Here is a 21,346-nt window from a genome sequence, read left to right on the forward strand (position 1 = left end):
AAGTGCTCTTAACTGCTGAACCATCTGTCAAGCCCAGTTATCATTTTCAAACCAAACAAATTCCAAAATTTGCTGCAACAAGTTTTTTTAATCCTATTTGTACAAATGCCTTACATTTTTACTTGATAGATAAAATATTCCAGGTTCTATTTATATGATAATCATTCAGTTTATCTTCAAAAATATGGAGAAGTTTAGTGCCAGGTGTAAGACATATCCCTTGAAGTCGATGGTCATGGAGAACTAATAGATCTTCAAACACTATAGACTCTTGTCATTACTCTTGGTTATATGGTAGAATGTGATTGTAAGTATGTTGCTGAAAAGATTACACACTGAGATCACAGGTCATGGAGAAGTCAAGTTTGTACTTACCTGGGAGATTTTTTCTATTTTCCAGTTTTCATAGAGCCAGGAGGTGTTATATGTGCTGTGGAGGGAGAAAGTCACAAATAATTTGACTCTGAAGTGAACATAACAGCCAATGTTTATAATAAGCCTGGCTAGATATACTTACTATTGCAATGAATGTTATTAGAATAACCACCAACATCTGACTTAATATAAGGCATACTCCAAGGGACAGAACTCATGCTTGATACTGTGAACAGAGCCAATAACCTGTGACAAGATAAAATTCATTGGCCCTAGGGAAGAATCTGTTACTATTATTTGAAAAAATGGACATAATACAATCTTCTACACATCTTTACACTCATTAAATAGTACATCCCTCAGTCCTATTCAGAGAAACTTCTTATTTGCAGAAGATGGCATTGTACACAGTCTCATAACTACATAAGGCCATTAGCCATTAATACATGTGCTTTTCCAACAAATGGTTGATCAGTTTTGGAATAAGTACTATGCCTTACACTTATTGAAAAGCCAACAGAATCAACATGCTTGAAGTCTGGATTTTGGAGGAAGACATTAATTATACTATGATATAATATACTAAAGGCCTATATGATCTTCCACTTACTTCCAAATACCTTCCCAAATAAAAGTATTTTCTTCTGGTGATTTATCACTCTGGTCCATAAATAAATCCTAGACATTTATTTAGCAAAAATCTGTCTCTTCTCTATCCAGAAGCAGTCCTTGGTTCCTGTGGGACAAAACACCCTTCTCCCTTTCCCTTCTCCCTTGTTCCTCTTTGCTGTACCACATCATCGTAGCCCATTCTGACAAAAACCTCCCCTGTTTCTTCTCTTAAAATTACACTTACAAGGTCATTTGCTGCTGTTTTCTGCCTGAGTCAAAAAAGGAGCCACTTTAACTTTTATCCCCCCCCCCACTTAATAAAGGGTTTATCTGTGAAAACAGTTGTTTGGGTGTGGTTTATGCCCAATCCAGGGGGAAAGGAACCCTTGTTGTGTGAAATTCCCTTCACTGTGTATCTGCCTTAATGTTCTTCCACAAATACTCATGTGGCCATGTCTCTACTCTGGCCTTGTTCCAGTGTTATTTCCATTCAGAGCTGTAATCCAATTGCATCTTACTGTATCTATCAACTTCTTTTCTTTTTGCAGTAAAGCTTAACACCTGTGAGAAGCATACATATCTTGTGGTTTAGGAATTGGCCCTGATTGGCTAGAAAAGAGAGAATGGCTGAGGCACTCAGCAAGTATGAGGACTACCTACTCAAAAATTATTCCATATACAGGTAATTCTGTAATGGTGGCTGTCAAAATAAATGTATGGACACAGGCTATATTTTGTCTTGAACTCAATTGCTCAAATTTTCTTAGCTTCACTGATATAAAAAATGAAGTTTGATGGATCTATTAAAGAGACAATGGCTATCATCCCATCCCTAAAGACAACCCAGATGCTTCAATGCATTTTAAAGATGCTTTCACCATATACAACTATTTTTTTAATCTCATATGAAATTCTATTCTAGATAGGGGATGTAAAATCTGCTGCTGTTTTTGTTTGTTTTGTTTTGTTTTTATTTTTTTTAAGATGACTATCAGTAGTCAAGAGATTGGCACAATACTGACACTACACAATAATGATACTATGATATAGATCTTATGAGCATACTGGTTCATGCATGGAAAATTGATACATTAATGGCTTTTCAAATTCAGCTGCTTAGACAGCCACATTCGTGAGAATATATTGGTGTATCTCTGACATTACTAGGAAACAATCTCACAGCAAACTCGTCATCTTCTTGCTTTTGTAATGGTCTGCCTACTCTTCCACAAAGATGAAATCAATAGGCATGCCAAAGTAAACAAAGAAAGACACAAATTGCCTCAACCATATAAGCAACTAAGGAATTCTGAGAGTAGGAGAAACAGTATTCCCTAGAGAAAAACACACCAACAATGTAGCTAATACCAAATGGTCAGCTCTGAAAACATATACACAAGTAACATTATACAGACTGAACATGTTAAATTTAGGACTGTGTATGTATGTATGTATGTATACATATGTACAAACAATAATAATGAATAAAAAAGCCATTTGGAAGAAACCAAGGAGGGATATACAAGAGAGCACAGGGAGAAAAAGAAAAAAAATGTAATTATATTATAATATCAAAAAATTTCAAGACATTTAAATGTAGAGATAGAAAAACGATAATTTTTGTTAAATATTAGAATCATGTTCTGTTGTATAAGTACTGTAATAGTGTGAATTATAAAGTCCTAAATACAAGCTGGGTGGTAGTGGTGCATGCCTTTAATTAACCCCAGCACTTGAGAGGCAAGCAAATCTCTGTGAGTTTGAGACCAGCATGGTCTACAATAGTTAGTTACAGTGCAGCCTCCAAAGCCACAGAGAAACCTGTTTTGAAAAACCAGGAAAAAAAGTCCTAAATGCATGCATATATATCTTCAGAAGAGGACATTTTTAGGATGGGATTGATAAAGATATTTTCGAAATAAAAGGAAACAGGTAGGCATCTCCAGAAGCAGAATTGTTCTTTAATCAGAACAACTGAAGGACCACAGTGTCTCCATGGAGAGAAGACTATGCATGCACACATTGTATGAGGGTCTAGAGGTCTTATAGGATGGAAAAGGCAGAAGTTTGGGGATGGAAGAAAACACTAGTTCAGGTCCCTTGAAAGTGGTAGACACTGACAGGTTTGTTAAGTGGAACTACTTACCAGATGTTTCCACAGAAGTTATCAGTCAGGGAGACTTTCTCGTCCAGAGCTTTCTTGTCTCAGGCCACCATTGGCTTTAGGTTATTAACCTTTCAAACACAACTGTTAATCAGAATATAAAAGTACCACTAAACATAACAATGAGACTGAAGTGTGTTTAAATGCACATATTTCACCAATAAAGTATATCAAGTAAAAAGTAAAATATAAGTTGAGAAGAGTTTGTAGATATAACACCAAAATATCAGTATTTTGAGAACAGTATATTGAGAAACTATTACAAATTAAGTAAAAATTATAAAAGTAACTGTCTGAAACATAGGCAACAAACATAAATATCTAGCTAAAACTAGACACAACTCGAATTAACACAAAAATATTTTTAAAAATATGTAACGTTATTTGTAATACTAATCCAAAGAAATGAGAATATATACTGAATCCTCCTGATTGGAGAATGTTTATGAAATTTGAAAAGGTCTGTCCTTTCTGGATTGTTGTAGAAGAACATTTGTATTTTCCTGGTAGAATTCTGATGGTGAAGATTTTGAAGAACCATTAATTATACATGAATTTGTGTTATGATGCAAAATTAGCACTCACCTAAAAGAAACCTTATCCCTAGGACAAATTTAGACTTACATAATTCAATTTTCATTTGCTTTTCCTATTGTCAAGAATGTAGAGAATCTATATCTATAGCTATATATCTCTCTCTATATATAAATATATCATATCTTGTATTTGAATAGATTATATCAATGAAAACCGATGTTATAATAATTACTATGGATATACTTAACAGTTTTAGTTAAAAAATGAAACAACTTGTATAGACACAGAATTATTTCATCTCCATCAAGATTTATCCAGCCAAATCATACTGTGTAATTCCACAAATACATATACACCTAACAACTGAGGTAATTCTGCATAATGTTAAGATACATTAAATTTTAAGAAGCATTTACAGAGAAAACTCAAATTTAAATATCAAAATAAATTAAATCAGTGTGACATCACATAAAGATTAGGGAGTGATAACAAAGGGCTCATTATCTCATTTCAAATTTTGATTAATGTTAAAATTTGTTCTTCTTAACAATTACTAAATTTCTAGAATTAAGTTAATAATACATTTAAAACCAATTCATTGCATTTAGGAAACATTCTAACTACTGAAGACCAAACAATGAGCCAATAAGATAAATAAAGCTTATTTGATAATACATAAAAATAAAAAATCATTTCAAAAATCTGACATTTAAAGAGTTAAAATGGATAATAAGCACATGTGTAACCAAATAATAAGAAAATGATAATACTTAAGACAAAAATATAAAATAAATTTATCAATATATAAATATAATAATTGATAAACAGACACAACAATGCCTTAAGCTTTATCACAAAAGAAACTGGAAAAGCAATGAGTAGATTATACTGTGATCATGAGATCAGAATTGCACAGATACATTGGACTACCATTCACTGATAAGGTTTATTCTTCAAAGGCTGGGGATGAGTAAGTGTCATGGCAGGAATGAAGATGTTCTAAAGAGACAGTTCTGCTCTCTCTGCTATCACACTGCTGAAAAAATGGTTCATTACAACCACCCCCATTAGATACTCTCTAGGAGTCTCATGCTGGGTAAAGTAAAAACGTAAGAATCTGGTATCAAGCAAAGGAGGAGCTTGTGCCCTTAGAATTGACTATCAATTCATTTTGAAGGAGAGACTAGACCTGAGTCATTGAACATTGACAGGATCACATAGCATCTTGACCAAGACTTCACAAGTACACATAATTCCTGAATTGTATTTAAATCTAATGCTCATTTTATGATCTGATCACAAAGAACAACTTGGGATGTCACTGAACCCTTTTATTCTTCTTCTTCTTCTTTCCTCCTCCTCCTTCTTCTTCTAAATATGACCTTATTGAATAAATGATTTTGTTTTTTGCTTGTTTTCTCTGCATTCCATTGTTAGTTAGGCTACTAAGGTTGAGTTTCTAAGCCTGACTAATTAGAGTTGTCAGGATCCACAGGCACAAATACCTTCTAAAACTCTAATGAAAGAATAGAGGAGAAGTTACAAATTGAGAGTCACAGATAAATGTAAATAACATTTTTTTCCAACAAAATTTCTGTGTTTCAAACAAACATCCATATACAATGATTTTATTGGTTCAGTAACATCAGTTGAAAGACACTTTTTCAAGAAATGATATGATTAGCTAAATATTTCTTTAAAAACTTATATTGCCTTGGAATCTGGATTAAAAGTAAGCAAAAAATATTCTATAGAAGAAAAATCTGCAAGATCTGAAGATGTCACAACATAGAATAATTACATATTTTACAACTCTAAGTCAATGTAAGTACTATGGGTACAATTATGTTCTGTATTGACTGAAATAAGCACTATTCTGCCCTAGTCCCTAAATTACAATGCTACAAAAAATAACTGAGATCACACTTTAATTCACAGATAATAAATAAATACAAACTAGTAAATTCTACATGTGAGTCAAGAAATACAAAATATTAGTGGCAGAAAAAGATTTGTTCATTTAAAACACATAGCATTTTTCAGATAATAAGAACATTTTACAGAGCTGTGAACATGTCAACTTTACCTAACATTTATTTCTGCATAATTTTCCTTATTGCATTTTTTACATCTTTGTTCCTCAGACTATAGATGAAAGGGTTTAACATAGGACTGACAAAGATATAAAAAACAGCCACAATTTTCCCTTGTTCTACAGATGTCTCTGAAGGGGGCCTCAGGTGCATGCAGAATAATGTTCCATAAAAGATAGTTACAGCTGTCAGATGTGACCCACAAGTGGAGAAAGCCTTGTGCCTCCCCTCTGCAGAACGGATTCGCAGGATGGCTGAAAAGATGAAAATGTAGGAGATGAGGATGATGGTGAGGGAACAGGTGAGGTTAGATCCAGCAACCACATACATGGCAGTTTTTTTTACATAGGTATCTGAGCAAGCAAGGACCATGAGAGGGGGGTCAGCACAGTAGAAGTGATTAATCTCATTCGGTCCACAGAAAGTCAAACGAAGCATAAGGATAGTCTGTATCAGACCATTTACAAAGCCATAAATGTATTGTGCAGCCACAAGGGAGAAGCAGACACCTCTGGACATTTTGCTAGTGTATAACAAAGGTTTGCAGATTGCCATATAGCGGTCATAAGCCATCACAGCAAGCATATAATAATCTGTGATCACTAGGGCAATAAAAAAGTGAAATTGAATAATGCAGCCAATAAAAGAAATGGTTTTTCTCTTGGATAAAAAGTTAACCAGCATCTGAGGAGCAACTGTGGTAGCATAACAGAGATCTAAAAAGGAGAGATGGCTGAGGAAGAAATACATAGGAGTGTGAAGCTTGGTGTCACTTCGGATTAAGAAAATCATGGTCACGTTGCCAACCACTGTGATGAGGTAGATAAGTAGGAAGACCGCAAAGAGCACAGGCTGTAGCTCTGCTCGATCTGTCAGCCCTAGGAAAATAAACTCAGTCACTGCTGTGTAGTTTTTCTTTGTCATTTTTTTTTCTTGACTCCAGACAAGGTCTAAAGAAGAAGAAATTTAAAGTATATGATTATTTTTGTACTACACACAGCATGTCACCATTCTGTGTGCTACTGAATCCTCTTCCTTCAAACTTGTAAATGCACATGGCAGGAAAAGGACTCAGAGGCTATTAGCCCTTATTGCCCTTGAAAAAGACAGGATTCAGCTCCCAGAATCCATATGGTATCTTCCACCCATCTCTAACTTCAGTGCCAAAGACTAAAGTGCCCTCTTTTGGTCTCTGCTGGTACAAGGCACACACATGCTGCAATACATGTATGTAGGCAATGTACTAAGATACATAAAATAAATTAATCTAAAACAAATAAAAAAAGTGGCTTAGGGATGTATGGTTAATGTTTTTAAACTCCACCAAATTAATATGGATCTGTGGTGTGTGTGTGTGTGTGTGTGTGTGTGTGTGTGTGTGTGCGTGTGTGTGTGTTTGTGAAATGTGTCAAAGTATAGTACCTCCATTTATATTCTGTTACCCATAAATATGATGTCTTTTCCCCTAAAATGATTTTTGTCTAAAATGATCTTTTTCTCCAAATATACTTTTGAGTGTGCTTCACAAAGTGTTAGCCATTGAAATTTACCTCATTTTCATTAACTAATTAAGTTTGGAAATTAACTGAAGCATGACACATAGCCACGTAAGTGTAAGATCTCTCTGCACACTTTTCTAAACCCAAGATTTCTTCCAAGCCATTCCCTCATTCTTCAATTGAATTTCCTCATCCCAAATAGCTTACCTCATAAGGCTGAAATATATATATATATATATTTTATATATATTTTATATATATATATATTTTTTTTTTGCTTAGGTAAGAAAATACTTGTGTTGGGGAAGAGAACACAAGTCAGTACTAGTTATTTAAATACACAAAATATTCATGCATAAACATATATAGCATACATAAGGGAATTAAATATTATACATATACCTGTGTATATGTATACATATACCTGTGTACATAGATGTACATGTGCCTAAATTGGTGGTGTCACATACTCATGAGAGGCATTGAAAATTTCCCGCTAGAGTGGCAGGAGATAATGAAAAAAATGATGAGAATCAAATCCTCAGATCAAAATAATTTGCTATATCTTTATTTCAGTCTAACAATCATGCTGAAACATTCACTTTATGCAGGTTTTAAAATTATAAATTCTGTATCTAAGTTTCCTGAAGGAATAATCATGTTGTGAATATGCCTGAGACAATACTGCCAGTGTTGCTGAACATATAAGGAGCTCACAAACATGATACTACAGAACACTTGCATTCACCTTTGATGACATGAGTCTACATATATCAGAATTGTAACATGGTTCATCCATGACAAGTGCAGTACCACTGACAGAAAGAAGTTAGTTAGCCATGCCATATGCTAATCTGCAATGCATTGCAATCTGTTGCTCTACAAATTAAGTTAAGTTTTATTGGATATGGAATTAAAAATACAAAAGGAAGGTCATATTGGTAAATGAAGACTTACTCTGAGAAATATAGAAGACTTTCAGTAGTGATGTTACCAAGCCAGTCAAGTAGAATTCAGGTCAGATTATTTTATCTATTAAAATGTGTATTTCTAGATTCTAAAACTAAGAAAGGATGATTTCTACTCCAACCTGGGATAGAAGAGTAATTTTGCAATGACAGCATCCATGTGAAAAAACTGCATTGTTTATAAGAGCAAGCTGCCATAAACCTGATTCCCAATGGTTCAATTATCACTTGCAGTAAGTTGTTTGGATTAGGAATAACCTCTAGCATCCTGTTCTTAAACCCTAAATCCATTGAGAACAGTTTTGCTCATTCTCCACAGTCATCAGAGAATCTAATCATCCAAGGCTGGTGAACCAAAGGACTCTTAACTTACTTCAACTTGTGCTAAACAACTTTATTTTTAATAGTTAATATACTAATGACCCAGGGGTGAGCCCCCATTTCTTTATCTAATACTAAGTGATCAGTCCTGAACTCATATACATACAAGCAACACTAAATTAATTCAGCAGGTTGCATTTGTATATTTTGTTTACATATTCACATATAACAATAATAACTAAGGAAAAGGATGCCATTAATTTGAAAAGGAATAATAAGGCAGATAGAGAGTTAAAAAGAGACAATGGAAGAGTGGAAATTTATTTAGTTTTATTATTTATTTTTGATATAGTGCCCTGGCTACAAAGCTCTGTCTAGCCTGAAGCTCCCTGTACAGGCCAGACTGGTCTAGAGACTCATATCTACGTGCCTCTGCTTAGAGTGCCGGGATGAAAGCATGAACCACCACTCCTGGACTGTACTTATAATTAAATTAAATATTAAGAGACAAAATAAATATTAAGAGAAAAATAAAATAAATCTTTTAATCATATGTTTTAACATATAAAATACTTTGAAATATTGGATGGACATTTTGGAGTCTAGAGAGTTGTGAAAGTTTAGTTAACTTACCTTGAACTGAGTGTTTGCTGATTTTGAGCTTCTCATCTGGCTTTTTAAATAGAAATAACTATTACTACCTGTGTATTCTCAGATACAGCTAGTCTGATTCAGAGACTCCCTTTTTGTTCCAGGTGTATTCTCTTCTATACTCATATTTCTAGTTACTTCCCAGGCTGGAGTTATGGATTTCATGGATGACTGAATTGGTGTACAATTAAAGCTGACTTGGACTAGTAAGAGGAAACTTGGGACTGTCAAAAGCTGGATAAGAAAAGTAGCTCTGTGTCCTCCTCAACCCTCTTGTTTTAACATGAGCATGCTAAGGTTTCCTTCTCCATACAAGCAGAACTCCTTCCTTGCAGAAGGAAGTAGATAAATAAGACATTATTTATCTTTCTGGCTTCAACTCTCAATGACTCTGGATCTGGTAGCACTGTCCTTGGTTCCCAGGGCTTCAAACTGGGGAATATTTTTTTCTTCCATAAGCCACCATTGCTTCAAATTCATTAAATTCAGTTTTTAAGGTGACCTTATGTTCTCATTCATCATTAGATTCTCTTAAGTGCAGACAACAGAGTAGGACTTCGCTTCAGTGCTATGTCTCCAGTCTAGGCCAGAGTGACACATTATGTATTTAATAGATATTACAGCAGAGTAAAAATAGTCACAATAACTATTTTGTAGTTTGTTAAATGTTTAAGGTGATTTAGGTTTGCCATTGTTAGAGGTTAGGGAATAAAATGTTTCACTCTCTATCTGGGTCCTGATTTGTTTGCTCATTGGAGAATCATATGACATTCAAATACTATAATTACTTGCAATATGGCAAGCAAATACAAGTTTGACCATATTGCTTATGAATCATTTTCTTTTCCAACCCTCTGTATGGACATAAACTAGGTACAATAGAACAAAGATTACCCAATACCAAGTCTTACAATCCTTTTGCATAAGCAGAAATGCAAGACAAAGGCTTTTGGGGGGAGTACAATGGCAGAGCATTGATTACACACAAAAAGAGTAGAGATGTTCATATATCTTAAACTCAAAATCAGCAGCATTTTATCAAATGTATACATTTATAATTGTATGCCAGCATGATTTCATATCAAGAGGAAAGCAGAAATATAAAATTGTTCCTTCAGAACAAAACAGAATAGATGCACGTGGTGTAAACAGGTGGTTTATGGTCAGGGACTATGCAAATGAAAAATACACTGAAATGAATTAGTGTTTATAAGTTTATCCATGTTAGTGAAAATACAATTGCAAAAGGGAAATGACCAGTTTCCTTCTGTGATGTTGAAATCTAGCAAAACCATGTTATATTAACCCATGAATATATAAAAAAAAACAGTTACTGAGTTGGTTCTACAGAGCATCTAGAAACTTTCAAGTATTCCCTGTAGGAAATGAGACAAAAACAGAAGCAATCAGGTAAACTTCTATTTTAAATACCAGAAAGAACCCAAATATTGTCTATAAATGTTTGTTTTCATTTAAATGGACTTGGTTATAAAAAAAAAATACCAGAAAGAACTGTGACATTATGCAAAGATCTGATAAAAATGACTTGAATTTACAAGGGGGGAAATTATGTAATAGTGTTGGCTGATAGTGTGCTATAATAGTTTGTTTCAAATTAAACAAATATAATCTCAAGTTAATAGGACATTGCAGGTTAATGTGGACTACAATTTCCTAGGAACAAAAATGTGATAAGATGAAAAATGAATCTGGATATGTAATGTAGCAACATATTTGGCTGGGAAGATACCTCAGCAATTAATGCATTGATACTATTCCTAAGTGCCTAAATTAGATTCCTATCACTCACATGGCAGCCAACAATCATCAGTTAATTCCAGTTCCAGTGGATTCTTCATTCTTTTCTGACCTGCACAGGACATACATACACCAGGTGCATACATACATCTTTGCAGGAATGACACTCACTTATATAAAATACTAAATATCAAAAAATAAAATCTTAGAAAAAAACTCGCTAACACTTCAATGCTATGACCAAATATATACTATGGAAACCTATGCCTTTAGGTAGAAAAATATTTAGATATACAATTAGAAGAAATTGTTTAATAATTAGTAATTTTAAGTTAATAGGAAAATATGAACATTATAATATTAAAATCAGCAAAGGACGGGGATATGTCACAATAGAAATTTCAAATGAGACTGTTAAAACATGATGAGTTTTATGCATAAAATGAATGTACTTCAAAATGGTTAAAGAATCAAATTACTGTTTATTTGAAAACACTAGACAATGGAGTAGAGGATCAGAGGCACACTGATGGGAATTCATGCTCAATACAGAAGGATGCCAAGGCTGGCTAAGAAAAATTTGGCATTTCCATCAAGATTATAGGCATAAAGATTCCATCAGATCAGTAAAATCATTTGAAACATCTACTTGCAGTAATAATCTGAGACATACCACTGAAAATTGTATGAGTTAACACATTTTTAAAAGTCTTAACAAGGAAGAACTGATCTACTACAGTTAGGAAATTTCAGGCAAGTACTTTGAAGAATACACACACATAAATTAAGGAACCTACTGCCAGAGATTTGGGAAATTCTACCTTTGATAGCATATCTTCCCTGTTCCATATTGACTTTATGGAGCAATAAAAACATCTCCAGTCCAGTTTTAGAATTCTTCTTTATCATTAATCAAGATCGACTGTAATATCTAACTTACAAAACAGCACAAAACAGTGGCAAGAAGTGGTTTGGTAATTTGAAATGTTTTAGAGAGCCCCTTGGTTTAGAGAGCAAAGTGGCTGGATAAGTCTCAACTTACTTCATGAACATTTCCTTCTTCACTACTTTCCTTATTGCTTTTTTCACATCTTTGTTTCTCAGGCTATAGATCAAGGGGTTTAACATTGGACTAACAAAGATATAAAAGACAGCCACAATTTTCCCTTGCTCTACAGACTTTTTAGAAGGAGGCCTGAGGTACATACAAAACAAAGTCCCATAGAAAACAGTGACAGCCACCAAATGAGATCCACAAGTGGAGAAGGCCTTGCGCCTCCCCTCTGCAGAACGGATTTGCAGGATGGATGAAAAGATGAAAATGTAGGAGATGAGGATGATGGTGAGGGAACAGGTGAGGTTAGATCCAGCAACCACAAACATGGCAGTTTCTTTGACGTAGGTGTCTGAGCAAGCAAGGACCATGAGAGGGGGGTCGGCACAGTAGAAGTGATTAATCTCATTCGGTCCACAGAAAGTCAAACGAAGCATCAAGATTGTTTGTGCCAGGCCATTTGCAAAACCATAAATATACGGGGCAGCTACAAGAGATAGACAGACACTTCTGGACATTTTGCTAGTGTATAACAAAGGTTTGCAGATTGCCATATAGCGGTCATAAGCCATCACTGTAAGCATATAATAATCTGTGATCACTAGGGCAATAAAAAAGTGGAATTGTATGAAGCAGCCAATAAAGGAAATGGTTTTTCTCTTGGATAAAAAATTAACCAACATCTGAGGAGTGACATTGGTGGCATAACAGAGATCTACAAAGGAGAGATGGCTGAGGAAGAAATACATGGGAGTGTGAAGCTTGGTGTCACTTCGGATTAAGAAAATCATGGTCACATTGCCAACCACTGTGATGAGGTAGATAAGTAGGAAGACCACAAAGAGCACATGCTGGAGCTCTACCCGATCTGTCAGTCCCAGCAAAATAAATTCAGTCACTACCGTGTAGTTTTTCTTTAGCATTTTATCTTACTGACATCAAACAAAGCCTGAAAAATGAAATGAAAATGTGTTTGAGTTTTTTACTTCTGCATTATTACAATCATGTTATGTGATGCATTTTCTACTTTTCTCAAACTGTTAACATATGTAACTTACAGAAATAGCCTAGTAATCATTTGGCTGATGTGCTAAACATATAAATTAATAGAGAAAAAGTGATAGACAGCAGAAAGGTAGATAATATATCAGTGGATAGATAAATAATATGTAGGTAGATGTTAGATTGATAATAGCTAGATCATTGGTTCTCAGCCTTCTTAATGCTTCAAAACATTGAATAGTTCCTCATATTGTGGTGATCACAACCAAATAATTATTTTTGTTGCTACCACAATTTACTGCTGTTATGAATTTTAATGTAAATATCTTTTCTGCTATTCTTAAACAACTCCCGTGAAAGAATTGTTTGACCACCAAAACGGTTGTGACACGCAGGTTGAAAACCAATAAGCAACATAGACACACAGATAAATTATAAATAAATAGATGATATGTGGGTTGGGTTATAGAAAATGTACGTATATTTTTTAATGGTGCTCTAAGTTTTTTTCTGCAAATCTTTTCATATCTCAAGTGTCCTTTGGTGGACAATTGTTTATCAGATTTCTTTATCATTTCTTTCAACATAGGGATATAAATGTTTTTTTTTGTTTTTGTTGTTTTGATACGTAATCCTACTTTTGTGATGAATTTGAACTGTGTTTCTCACAGTTAAATGAGTTTCAGAAGGTGAAGCTATAAAATAGTTCATAGGGTAATGAAATCAAAATAACTTAATCTGACCCTCTTCATTCTCATATGGATTTTTTAAGCTATAATTTTCCTGACTCTCATCCACCTCAAATAACCTTTTACCAACAAATATTCTTGACTTTTCATACACTGTTCAAGTTCTCACTAGCTCAGTACACTTTACTCATGTAGAACAACAAAAAGTGCCTTACATACTTTGTGTTTACAAATAAATGAGTGAATACACACCATGAGCAACATATATAGATATGGACGTATCTTGGTGGTATTCACTGTTCATGAAAGGCTGGTGTCAAAGGCAAACACAGTGTATCTGCAGCTTCTGGAAACCGGAAGGGGACAATGTGACCATTTATGAAAGGAAATCATTAAACTGGAACAACCATGCAATAGTAGTAATTAATATAACTCTTAAATGCTTTAATAAAGTAACAAGCCTCATACAGATTCCCTACTATAAGTCAATAAAAATAACCAGCCATATTAACCACTAAATTAGGTAGCATGCTTGCCATTCTGGATTATATCTCAACATGTAGGCAGAGTGAAAGTGTCCATAGGGAGCACCCCAAAAATTGGCAACCTCCTTCAGTGACATACACACACGTATGATGCTCTGGGATACTGATCTTCATTTATAAGTACAGCAGCAACAAAAGTAAGTTGCTTTATGATGTATTTTGTGAATTGACATTAAAGGTTATTTGTTTTGGCATTCCATTTGCACTTTATTTACACTTGGAGACTTTAGAACTATTGATTTGGACAATAAGATACATACAAAACAAATTACCTAACTAAAGTCTTCTAATTATTTTATTATTTCCTTATTTGATTATGGGTACAACATAGACAAGTACTTTGTGGTGCTAGGATGGTATTTTAATATATTTACAGATTAAATATTAAGATTCGAAATATTCAATATCTTACCTCAATTTTCCCTTTACTATAAAGGGAGAAGAGCCAGCAAAAGCTATGAGAATTGTTCATTATGTACTCAGTACTTTAGGGGTAAGAACTTTGAGAAAAAAAATACACAATACACTACATGAAGGCTTAATCAAAAACTTCTGAATATTTGTAAATAGCATAAATACACATGACCATGCCAGGCTTGGCAATCTTGAAATTCACTGTATAGTAAAAGTCTCTCCTAAGTGTGTTTCCCTCGTGATTCAATCCTCCAAAGTGTCAGAACATTGATCTTTGGCTTTCATAAGAGTTGTGACTAATTGGCTTAAGTTTCATTTTCAAGTGAGAAAGGTAATTAGGCAATTCACTTCCTTGGAATAGACATCTGATTAATTTTTAATAACCAATAAAGTTTAGAAATGTGAATGTGTCCAGTTTTTCAGTCAAGTGATCATAGAAATTATGACACTATGTTTTTATTATAGTGACATATTGTGAACTTAAAAGGAATCACAAAAATTACTGACTACCGTTTCTGATAAAGCAAATGAGAATAAACATATAAATACAGAGTGTCAGCTGGATGCAACAATGCCCAGATATCTGGTATCCACTTCCTGAGTTTAATAAGTCTTAGTTCCTCTTGTTTCTACTTCTATGACTTGAGTGAACCCTTAACATCATTATGTCTTAATTTTCTAACCCATAAAATCTTTTTATACAAAAGTCAATTCTAGGTGAGAAAGTTAATTCTGGAAAATCATTTAAGTCAATCTGATATGTAGCCAATACTTAAAAAGTTTTAGTGACTAGAATTATAATGAAGATTAGCGTGAGTTTATGAGCAAGATTCAGAATCAAAGCATGGACTCCTTAAGGGCTAAGGCTCTGGCTTTTGTATGATTATGGATACATCAACTTCTACATATGTTTTTCCTATTGGAAGTAGTCAGTACTTCTAATACTTTGGTCTGTTTTCTCGGGCATTTATCTATGAATACTTTAGCCTGAGAGCAGTGGTATTTCAATATAATTGATTCTTAATTTAGAACGTATTTATTTTATTAACTAAAATGTTTGTTTCAATTCTTAATTTCAAATGAACCATGTATATCCTACCTGAAGAAGTAGAGTAAGTTCACAATGGTAGTATTGATATGCAAACTCGCGAGATTTTATAACAGAATCTTTTCAGTGGGATCAAATCCCTATGGTTCTATTATTTCTTGCTAGGAGTGATATGTATTGTAAACAACTCTGACAATGATAAACTCATTGATGACTTGAGTTTGACTGCTCAAATCATAGAGGAATCAAATCTCCAAAGAATGGTAATGCAGGGGGACTTGCAATTTATTTTTATTTATAATGAATGCTTTTTGTAATTTTGTCTTGGGAAAGCCTTGTTTCTCTTGCTTGAAGTCTCTAAAATGTGATATAATATACAGGAGAAAAAGAGTATAAGAGTATGTACTGAACATCAGTACATTTTCATGTGTTTGGGCTATGTATTGATTCGAAAACTTTCCTTTACCTTTTCAGTGAAAATAGAGAATGTGGTATCGTTATAGACATGATAGTTGCTGTGACAGTTTAGGCTATGTCTCTTTGACCCTGGCCTCACCTTTCCCCCTCCGCCCCTTTTCTCTATCAGTCATTAGTTAGTAACTGCTCTGGAGGTGTTGCTTTGGTGCTGGCTTTGCTAATAGGAGGAACCCATAAGATGTCACTAATGGGAAGGAGAGAGAAGTAGCTCCATGTTTCCTCTCATTACGTTCCTGATCCAACATTAGCACGCTAATATACTCACAAGCTTCTAAGATGGCAGTTCTGGGTGTTTATCACAGAGAAAAGCTGCATGGGATTATGCTTTCGTTCTAGCTTTCAAACAGTTTTGGAAATAAAATCCACTGGCCTTCTTCCGGGCTACTATTAATTCAATTTGTTTGGATTATATCTTCAATCCTATCATAAGTAATTTTGCTGGATTAATTTAAGTTAAGTTACTTCAGAAGAATTTTTTGTATACTGTGTTCTTGACCCAGGCCAGGGTGATAGTCAATAATTCCTTAACAAATATGGAATTGGAGACAATGACAGTAATAATAATAATAATAATAATAATAATAATTTTGCATTAAAGGGTTAGGATATTTCTTTGTACATAATGATTGGGATTTAAAAGAGATATTTTTTGAATATATATTTTAATGTATATGGGTGTATTGCCTGAATGTATGTCTGTATACCACAGGTCTTCCTGGCATTCCCAGAGGCGAGCAGAGGGCTTTGGGTCTCTTGGAACTGGAGTTATAGAGGGTTTTAAACCAACATGTGGGTGCTGCTAATGAAACCAGGTCTCTCTGCAAGGAACGTTAGTAAACTTAACCACTGAGTCATCTCTCCATTCCTTAAGAATGACTTGAAGTCCCTTTATTATGAATCTAGATTCATATTGAAAGCTAAAAATGGAAGGCAGATGCTCTATTGGCTGACAACGTTAAAGGCACTTTTGAGTTTTACTTTGTTTAGCAATGTTTTCTGCACCTCTTCTCTGAAATGACCTTATTGTTTTAAAAAGCAGTATTAGTATAGACATGACTCCTCCTTTCTCTTTTCAGGTTTATGGTCAATTCATGTGTTCTCATCAATGACATAGGAAAAGTAAAGAAATTTAACACACGAGTAGCTTCAAATCTCACCCTTGTTATGGTAGACACCTGATGAGTTCTGAGGGAAAATTCAGGAATAATTTTTTATTTTACATATCTATCCCAGTTCCCTCTCTGCCCCTCCCTCCCTCTCTTCAACCCTCCCATGTCCCCAACCACCCTCCTATCCCATTCCCCCATCTCCTCCAAATGTAGGGTGATGCCTTCCTGGACAGGTCATCTAAATCTGTCAAGTCATTTAGTGTAGGGACTAGGACCTCTCCTCTCTCTAGGCTAAGGAAGTATCCCTGCATGGGGAACATGCTCACAAAGTGTTATGTGCACAAGGGATATATTCTGGTTCCACTGTCGGAGGTCCCTTTGACTGCCCAGACCTTCTAACTGAGACCCATGTTCAGAGGGTCTGAGTTGGTTCAATGCTGGATTCCCAGCTATCAATCTGGGGACCTATTAGCTCCTCCATGTTCAAGTCAGCTGTCTCTGTGGGTTTCTGTAGCCTGGTCTTTTCCTCCCTCTCTGCATCTGGATTCCAGTTTATCTCAGTGTTTAGTTGTGGGTGTCTGCTTCTGTTTCCATCAGTTACTAGATGAGGGCTCTATGATAGTGAATAAGTTAGTCATCAATCTCATTATCAGGAATAGTTTAAACTATTCTTCTCAAAGGCACTTGACCCTCTATCTCTATAGTCACTCTCTTATCATACCATCAACTTGCTTGTGATTATGTATTTTGCCAAGAAACATCTGAATTATAATGATTTCGCTTCCATGATGTTTGAAATGCTTCACAAGTCAAATTTTCTACAAAGAAAAAAGAATGTAATTGCCCAAATGTCATGAAACTCAAAGTATATATCAATGATGTCTTGAAAAATATCAGGAGATACATTTTTTTTAAAATTGTGAAAAGTTTTACTAATTATTAATCTTATAATTTACTTAAGAGAGATGTAAATAGAAGTTCATTAATGAATAAAATCAAGTTATTTTCCTGCTCCCTCCCTCTTTGGGACATTCTTAGTCTGGTATTTGGCCCCATATTACCTTCCTATTATCTTTGGAATGCCAACTCATTTTGAGTGTTCTCCATATGAATATTAAGGAATAACTAAGAAGCTAATATTTTGATTTGAAGCCTATCTCTAGTTGTACCATTTACAAAAGTATTTAATTACTCTGAATTCTTTTTATCTATAAAAAAAGCAACATGTACTATTTCTGTCATAGTATAGTGCTAATATTGTACTTTCTGACCCCAATACACACATACACATGCACACGCACACACACACACACACACACACACACACACACACACACACACACACTGGAATGGATACTACATCCATTTTAAGACTCATTGTCTTTCAGTGATATTCTAGCTTATTACTCTTTCTGATTTTTAGAGCTTCTCTGAAATGTAGAAGATTGATTACATCTGCACCCATTTTCTTCTGCTCTGTTTTAGCTACTTTTTTTTCTTTTTTAAATCCACCTCTCTTACATCACACACTGACAGAAGTGTCCCATCACTCTACTCCTCCCAGTGCTTCTCCACACTCTCCTCTCTCTCACATGCACTCCTCCTTCTCCTCCATTTCCCTAAAAAGAAGATAAGGACTCCCAGGGATATCAAACAAAGACGGCCTAACAAGTAGCAAAAATACTAGACACACATCAAGCCTGAACCAGGAAATCAGTTGGAGGAAAAGTGTCCCAAGAGAAGGCAAAAGTGTCAGAGACATCCCCAACTCCCACTGTTAGAAGTTCCATGAGAACTCCAAGCTCACAACCATAACACATACACAAAGGACCTTTTATAGATCTATAAAGACCCTGTGCTTGATGTTTTAGTCTCTCTGTGTCCCTTGAATCCTGCTTAGTTGAATCTGTGGGCCTTATTCTCCCGGTATTCTCAAATCCTCTGGCTTCTACAATCCCTCCCTTTCTTCTACAGGGTTCCCCAAGTTCTGCCTGTTATTTGGCTGATGGTCTCAGCATCTTCTACCATCATTTGCTTCATAAAGCCTCACTGGTGACAACTGGGCTAGGCTATGATATATTAGTTTAGCAGAATATCATTAGGAATCATTTCAGTGGTTTTTTTGTGGTTGTTGCTGTTTGTTCCTTTTGTTTGGTTTTTGGCCAGTCATGTTTGATTCTTTGTAGGTCTCTGACTTATCCAGCCTCTGGTTCCTGGATATCCAGGAAGTGTCAGGCATATGCTAATCTTGAAGCATAGAACCCAAGTTGGACCAGTCATTAGTTGGCCAGTCCTACAAATTTGACTTCACCATTACCCCAGCACATCTTGCAAGTAGGACAAATTGGAGTCAAATGTTTAGGGGCTGGGTTGATGTCCCAGTCAATTCACTAGAAGCCATGACTGGTTAGAGAATATGGCAGGTGCAGGCTCTGTATCCTTCATTACTGGAAGTATTCACTAGGGTCACCCTAGTACATTCCAGGGGCTTTAGACATTGACCTACAAATTTCCTTCACTTTCAGTTATCTCATTCAGTACTCTCTTTGTGTTCCACCCCACACACCTAATGTTTCCTATTCCCATCCCTACCTGACTCCAGTCCCCTGGTAAAAGTATATTCTATTTCTCCTTCCCAGGGAGATTAATGCATCCCCCACTGAAGCCTCTTTACTTAGCCTCTCTGTGTCTGTGTTCACGCTTTAATCCCAACACTCAAGAGAAAGCCACAGGCAGATCTCTGTGAGTAAGAAGCAGTCTGGTCTCCTGGAAAGCCAAACCTACATAGAGAAACTCTGTCTCAAAAGTAAAACAAGCGAGAATCAAAACAAAACACTACTATTCTACCTTCTAATCTACTTGACCTTTATTTGCCCTAGAAAGAACATCTCAAGGTCAGATGTCTCTTTTGGTTGCTAGCATTCCTAGCTACACAGCTCTCCCACAGGGGTCTTAGGCTTAAGGAGTCTACTATGTGGGGTTAACTATACAGTATAACATTTCAGGTATAAGCTCATTGTCCTTCTCATATATGAAATTTGGTAATTTACATACAGAGTACATAAATGGCATAAGCACAATTATGAACTTTTAAAACAACCTGAATCACTTTGTTGTGATTACCCAACACATTGGTTGATTCACAGCTGATATATATATCAAGGTCCTTTGGGATATCTTGTATTTAGACAAATACTACTATTGAAGCCTCATAAAAAAAAATATATATATACTTTGATGTGTCTATCACTGTTGGTGGTGAGATTTTATGGGAGTATCTTGTAACATGAATAGGAGACTCAATTTAACATCATGCGCCCTGATCCTCCGGGCCTAAGAGTCTTTCTGCCCTCTCTTCTACAATGCATTCTGAACCTTAGATGCAGGAGAGTTTTTTTAGATGTAGATTTTGGACTGGGCTCTACAACTGTGAACATTGCTTAGTTGCAATTTTCTGTAATCATCACTGTCTGTTTCAAGGCTTCAGCCCAACACAAAGAACCACAAGCAGCTAAGAAATGCTGAGGGTAGGAAAAATAGTCTTCTCCAGGGAACAGCTCAGCCAGCTCTGAAAACATGCACTCAAGTAACACTATTGACTGAACAGATTATGGTTAGGAATATATATGCATATACATATACCCATAGATATTTAATATTAATAAATGAAAAAAGAAGCTTGAATTTGATTTTTTAAAAAGCAAGAAAGCATATAGAGGAGGGTTTGGAGGGAGGAAATGGAAAGAAGAAAATGATGTAATTATACTGTAGTCTCAAAACTAAAAGAAAGAATGCACACATTATATTATATACATACAGTATTACACATATGTGAATACATAATTTAGGGCAATAACACCCCTATTAGAAACCAGACACTAACAAATAAAAGCTGAGTCCTGGAATGGAATATTTCTTTTGTAGTTGTTGGCCATTGAGGTTCCATAGACCTCCAAACAGTATAGGCTATTGCTATTGCTCTAGTTACCATCTAAAAAAAAAAAAAAAAAAAAAAAAAAGGTTGATGATT

At 35.1% G+C, this 21,346-nt stretch overlaps 2 protein-coding genes across 2 annotated transcripts; both read right to left on the bottom strand.

Annotated features, from left to right (window-relative positions):
• Positions 1 to 5,781: 5,781 nt before the first annotated feature.
• On the bottom strand, positions 5,782 to 6,705 carry LOC127222315 (olfactory receptor 1030). The gene has a single exon (XM_051184325.1). The coding sequence runs from the start codon at positions 6,703 to 6,705 to the stop codon at positions 5,782 to 5,784; it is 924 nt and encodes a 307-aa protein (XP_051040282.1).
• A 5,311-nt stretch (positions 6,706 to 12,016) lies between these two features.
• Positions 12,017 to 12,955, bottom strand: LOC127222306 (olfactory receptor 1030). Its single transcript, XM_051184314.1, has one exon. The coding sequence runs from the start codon at positions 12,953 to 12,955 to the stop codon at positions 12,017 to 12,019; it is 939 nt and encodes a 312-aa protein (XP_051040271.1).
• Positions 12,956 to 21,346: the final 8,391 nt, after the last annotated feature.

The sequence above is a fragment of the Phodopus roborovskii genome, unplaced genomic scaffold (assembly GCF_943737965.1).
Source record: "Phodopus roborovskii unplaced genomic scaffold, PHOROB, whole genome shotgun sequence".
Taxonomy (NCBI): Eukaryota; Metazoa; Chordata; class Mammalia; order Rodentia; family Cricetidae; genus Phodopus; species Phodopus roborovskii.